This window comes from Stenella coeruleoalba, assembly GCF_951394435.1.
Source record: "Stenella coeruleoalba genome assembly, chromosome: 11".
Classification (NCBI taxonomy): Eukaryota; Metazoa; Chordata; class Mammalia; order Artiodactyla; family Delphinidae; genus Stenella; species Stenella coeruleoalba.
The window spans coordinates 58,050,417-58,056,416 of record NC_137157.1 but is presented as its reverse complement, the minus strand read 5'-3'; the positions used below and the strand labels follow the sequence as shown (position 1 = coordinate 58,056,416).

Below are 6,000 nucleotides of genomic sequence, written 5' to 3'. Positions count from 1 at the left end.
GCAATAGAAATAAAAGCAAAAATAAACAAATGGGACCTAATCAAACTTACAAGCTTTTGCACAGCAAAGGAAACCATAAACAAAATGAAAAGACAACCTACAGAATGGGAGAAAATATTTGCAAATGAGGCAACCAACAAAGGCTTAATTTCCAAAATATACAAACAGCTCATACAACTCAATAACAACAAAAACCCAATCAAAAAATGGGCAGAAGGGGACTTCCCTGGGGGTCCAGTGGTTAAGACTCTGTGTTGCCAATGCAGGGGTCATGGGTTCGATCCCTGGTGGGGGAACTAAGATCCCACATGCTGCATGGCACGGCTAATAAATAATAAATGGGCAGAAGACCGAGAGAGACATTTCTCCAAAGAAGACAGACAGGGACTTCCCTGGTAGTGTAGTGGTTAAGAATCCGCCTGCCAAGGCAGGCGACACGGGTTCGAGCCCTGGTCCGGGAAGATACCACATGCCACGGAGCAACTAAGCCTGTGTGCCACAACTACTGAGCCTGTACTCTAGAGCCTGCGAGCCACAACTACCAAGCCCATGCGCCTAGAGCCCATGCTCTGCAACAAGAGAAGCCACCGCAATGAGAAGCCCTCACACTGCAACGAAGAGTAGCCCCCACTCGCCGCAACTAGAGAAAGCCTGCGCAGAGCAACGAAGACCCAATGCAGCCAAAAATAAATAAATACATTTTAAAAAATAAATAAAAATCCTTAAAAAAAAAAGACATACAGATGGCCAATAGGCACATGAAAAATGCTCAACATTGCTAATTATCAGAGAAATGCAAATCAAAACTACAATGAAGTATCACCTCACACCAGTCAGAATGGCCATCATTAAAAAGTCTACAAATAAAGTGAGAGAGTGGCATGGACATATATACACTACCAAATGTAAAATAGATAGCTAGTGGGAAGCAGCCGCATAGCACAGGGAGATCAGCTCAGTGCTTCGTGAGGGGTGGGATAGGGAGGGTGGGAGGGAGGGAGACGCAAGAGGGAAGAGGTATGGGAACATACGTATATGAATAACTGATTCACTTTGTTATAAAGCAGAAACTAACACACCATTGTAAAGCAATTATACTCCAATAAAGATGTTTAAAAAAATGTCTACAAATAATAAATGCTGGAGAGGATGTGGAGAAAAGGGAACCCTCCTACATACACTGTTGGTGGGAATGTAAATTGGTGCAGCCACTATGGAAAACAGTATGGAGTTTCCTCACAAAACTAAAAATAGAGTTGCCATATGATCCACCAATCCCACTCCTGGGCATATATCCGGATAAAACTATAATTCAAAAAGATGAATGCACCCCAATGTTCATAGCGGCACTATTTACAACAGCCAAGACATGGAAGCAACCTAAATGCCCATTGACAGATGAATGGATAGAGAAGATGTGGTGTGTGTGTGTATATATATATGTCAGCCATAAAAAAGAAAGAAATAATGCCATTTGCAGCAACATGGATGGACCTAGAGATTATCATACTAAGTGAAGTAAGTCAGACAGAGAAAGGTAAATACCATATGATATCACATGTGAATCTAAAACATGATACAAATGAACTTACTTACAAAACAGAAACAGACTCACAGACATAGAAAACAAATGTATGGTTACCAAAGGGGAAAGGCAGTGGGGGAGGGATAAATTAGGAGTTTAGGATTAGCAGATACAAACCACTGTATATAAAATAGATAAACAACAAGGTCCTACTGTATAGCATAGGGAACTATATTCAATATCTTATAATAAACCATGATGGAAAAGAATATGAAAAAGAATATATATATATATATATATAAAAAACTGAATCACCTTGCTATACACCAGAAACTAACACAACATTGTAAATCAACTATATTTCAATAAAAAAAATTTTTAACATCATGCTAAGTGAAGAAAAACAGACACAAAGGTCACACGCATGATCTGACTGATATTAAATACCCTTAATAGGTAAATCCACAGAGACAGGAAGCAGAAGGGTGGTTACCAGGTGGCTGCCAGGGGCTGAGGGGAGAGGGGATCTGAGACTGCATGCTTAATGGGTGTGGTGTTTTCTTTTGGGGTGATGAAAATATTTTGGAATTAGATAGAAGTGGTGGTTGCACAACAACGTGAATACTAAATGCCATTGAATTGTAAACTCTAAAATAGTTAATATTGTCATAGGGATCTCACCTCGATTAAATTTAATCCCCTCCAGCCAGCACACCCCTGGCCCTACAGCCTACAAAACATGGGCCCAGCTCCAGGCGGTTCTGCTCTCTTTTTGCTGCTGCTGTGTGGCTTGTGTGAGACAGGCAACGTCTCTGGATAAGGAAGCCCATCCTCCCTCCCCGCAGAGGTACCTCAGGGATCAAATGACTAACTGAGGTGAAAGAGCTCTGAGAAGCAGGATGCTCTGCTGACACGATGCTCACCAACAACACAAATCCAGGGGCTCCAAGCCTTCCCCTTGGCTTGGAGGGAGAGAGAAGCCTGGTGTCTGTCTTCTCTCTCTCTCCCTCTCTCTCTCCTCCACACTTGGCCAGAGCAGTATGAGCTGTAGGGGGGAGAATGCTGTTCTCCTTCCCCTCCCCATCCAGGAGTCTCCCCGAAGCTCAACACGGCCCCTTCCCCACCCACATTCAGTCTACCTCTCTCTCCAGATTCTCACCTCAGATCACAAAGTGAAGGCTGGGGGAATGGCAGGGGTGGCCATTCAGCAAAAGAGCCAGAGTGATTACGTCTGAATAATTTTCAGATTTATTTTAGCCCTCCCACTCCCATCCAGTTCTGCTTCAGTAGGTATCAAGACAGACAGGGCAGAGTGGGATGCCAATCCCATTTATCGGGTGGAAAACACATACATATGTAAAGCGTTAGCACGTCACTTTGATGGCTCATTTAATTCTCACAGACACCCGTATTAGTAGATACTATTGCTGTCCCATTTTGCAGAGGAGAGAACTGAGGCTTAAAGAGGTAAATTCACACAGCCACAGGAGTCTGGAATTTAACGCTTGCAGCCTGACTCCTCCCTGTCACCGCTACACTGGATGTTTTGCTGTGACTTCCCCTCTAACTGGATTGGGGGAAGGCAGGAAAAACCCCGACCCTCTCCCACAGAGCCTCAGCCAGTGATACTGCTTCCCGGATGAGAAGGGCGGCCCTGAAGCCCGCAGCAAAGCCAGCCCCACGGCCACGGTCCCTCCAGCCTCCCCGCAGCTCCACAGCAGTCCAGACCTGCCGGCCCTCCAGGACCGGAGGTGCTCCCAACAGGGAAACTCAGGTGAGTGTTGCCCTCTCTCAGGGAAGAAGGCAGTGGAGTTTGGAGACGATTGGCTTCCCTGTACGATCCACAGATGTTCCCAGGGATGAACTGGAAGTGTGTGTGTCTGTGCCTGTGTTTGTGTATGTGTGTCCCATACACAAGGCCCAAATAGCAAGACAGAGCAAGAGCCCCTAAGGAAGGCCTGTGTGAAAGGGCCAAAGGGTGAAGCGCCAGGAGAGAAGTGGAGGTTGAGCCCACCCGGGCTGGAGGAGGGCGGGACTGGCCGGGCCGGGGAGAAGGCGTTTGGCCTCTGGTCTCTCCCACCACTGAGACCCCTTAACAAAATATTTGTGTTCGTGGGTTAAAGCCAGCAGTGAGCCGTGTGCTATTTATTCCCGGTTTGAATGTTGCACTTCCCTTTCTTGCCTCTTCAGACGCAGGATCTTTCCCCGAAGCCTCCGGCCCCTGTGGCCTGCGACCTTGGGAACACCAGGCTGCTTTCGAGGCCTCCCCTCTCTTCCAACCCTCCCTTCTCCCCACTAGGCACTTGCTGGTCCTCATGTCGGCCCCGGGGCCCAGCGTGGCGCCCGCCAGCGAGGCGGGAGAGATCCACAACTGGACGGAACTGCTCCACTTCTTCAACCACACCCTGCCCGAGTGCCACATGGAGCTCAGCGAGAGCACCAAGCGAGTGGCCCTCTTCGTGCTCTACCTGGCTGTCTTCGTGGTCGGGCTGGTGGAGAACCTGCTGGTGATCTGCGTCAACTGGCGCGGGGCGGCCCGCGCAGGGCTGCTGCGCCTCTACGTCCTCAACATGGCCATCGCCGACCTGGGCATCGTCCTGTCCCTGCCCGTGTGGATGCTGGAGGTCACGCTGGACTACACCTGGCTCTGGGGCAGCTTCTCCTGCCGCTTCACTCACTACTTCTACTTTGCCAACATGTACAGCAGCATCTTCTTCCTGGTGTGCCTCAGCATCGACCGCTACGTCACCCTCACCAACGCCTCTCCCTCCTGGCAGCGCCACCAGCATCGAGGGCGGCGGGCCGTGTGCGCCGGGGTCTGGGTCCTCTCGGCCCTCATCCCGCTGCCCGAGGTGGTCCACATCCGGCTGGTGGAGAGCTTTGAGCCCATGTGCCTCTTCATGGCACCCTTTGAAACGTACAGCACATGGGCCCTGGCGGTGGCCCTGTCCACCACCGTCCTGGGCTTCCTGCTGCCCTTCCCTCTCATTGCGGTCTTCAACGTGCTGACAGCCTGCCGGCTTCGGCGGGCAGGACAGCCTGAGGGCCGGCGCCACTGCCTGCTGGTGTGTGCCTACATTGCCGTCTTTGTCACCTGCTGGCTGCCCTACCATGTGACCCTGCTGCTGATCACACTGCACGGGACCCACATCTCCCTCCACTGCTATCTGGCCCACCTGCTCTACTTCTTCTACGACATCATCGACTGCTTCTCCATGCTCCACTGCGTCGTCAACCCCATCCTGTACAACTTTCTCAGCCCGAGCTTCCGGGGCCGGCTGCTCAACGCTGTGGTCCATTACCTTCCCAAGGTCCAGGCCAGGGAGGGCAGACATGCTTCCTCCTCCTCCTCCTCCACCCAGCATTCCATCGTCATCACCAAGGAGGGCAGCCAGCCCCCTGCAGCCAGCCCCCGCCACCACCCAAGCCTGAACTTCCAGGCAGCAGACACCCCACCCACCTCTGCTCCTCGGGCTCTTATAGCCAGCTGAGGAAGATTCCAGTCTCCTCTACCAGCCAAGTAGAAAGCTGGAAGTGTAGGTGAGAGATCGGGGGTGGGGGTGGGGGGCGGGGGGAGAGGGTCAGAGCCCTCATGGCCGAATTTTGAGTATGTCTTAAAATATTGAAGTCGGGGGATGGGGTGGGAGGCAGGGAGGGAGAGGGAACGGGTCCTTGGCGTTGTACCATTCGACACGGTCCCTGTGCCGAAGGGAGACACGCAGGGGAAAAGGAGAAATAAAGAATAGAGACAGACATGACTCTGGATCTCTGAAAAAGTCTGCACTGCAAGCTGGGACTGGGAAGGGAGCTGAAGCTAAAGAGATGCTCAGCGGAAACCAGACGCACCCGTTTCAGAAACCACGCTGGCCGGAAAGAGTGAGCTCCACAGGAACCCCACACAACTTTCCTTTTGTGTTTGTGCTTGTTGATCTCCTAGCACACATGTAGGCTACAGGGACAAGAGGCCAGAGGCCAAGGAGCCAGGAGGCCTCAGGAGGCTGTTTTCTAGCAGTGCATCCTCAGTGTGATGATAAATGGAGGGGGTGGGCGGTGGGGACAGCAGGGGCGGGGTGAAGCTGAGGTCTCAGACAGGCACCCTGCAGCTGGGCCGGCTCGAGGATTCTCCACCCCCACCATGCAGGAAAGGGCTCCATTTCCTTGCTGATACTCTCCCCTTCGTCCATCCTGATCCCCTCCCCCCAAAGCAGAGGCGCTGTCCCAGAGTCCACGCTCCTCGTAGCCCATCTTCCCCCAGCTCTGGGTCTAGCAGGTTTCCAGACTTCTACCCGCAGTCCCTCCCTTTCTCTCCAGATCATAGGAAAATATCAAGATATCCACTCTGGGAGCAGACTTCGGGACAGGCAGCAGGAGGCACTGACAAGTGCTCTGTCCCTCAGCCTTTGCCCCTGCACGGGGTGGGGAAGTGGAAATCTTCCAATTCTGTCACAGGGCAGAGTTCTGGTGTTCTCCTAAGT

At 51.5% G+C, this 6,000-nt stretch overlaps 1 protein-coding gene across 1 annotated transcript; it reads left to right on the top strand.

Annotated features, from left to right (window-relative positions):
• Positions 1–3,840: 3,840 nt before the first annotated feature.
• Positions 3,841–5,043, top strand: ACKR5 (atypical chemokine receptor 5; the record flags this gene model as incomplete). The annotated part of the gene is made up of 1 exon (XM_079938225.1): positions 3,841–5,043. The coding sequence occupies one exon, from the start codon at positions 3,841–3,843 to the stop codon at positions 5,014–5,016; it is 1,176 nt and encodes a 391-aa protein (XP_079794351.1). The 3' UTR covers positions 5,017–5,043.
• Positions 5,044–6,000: the final 957 nt, after the last annotated feature.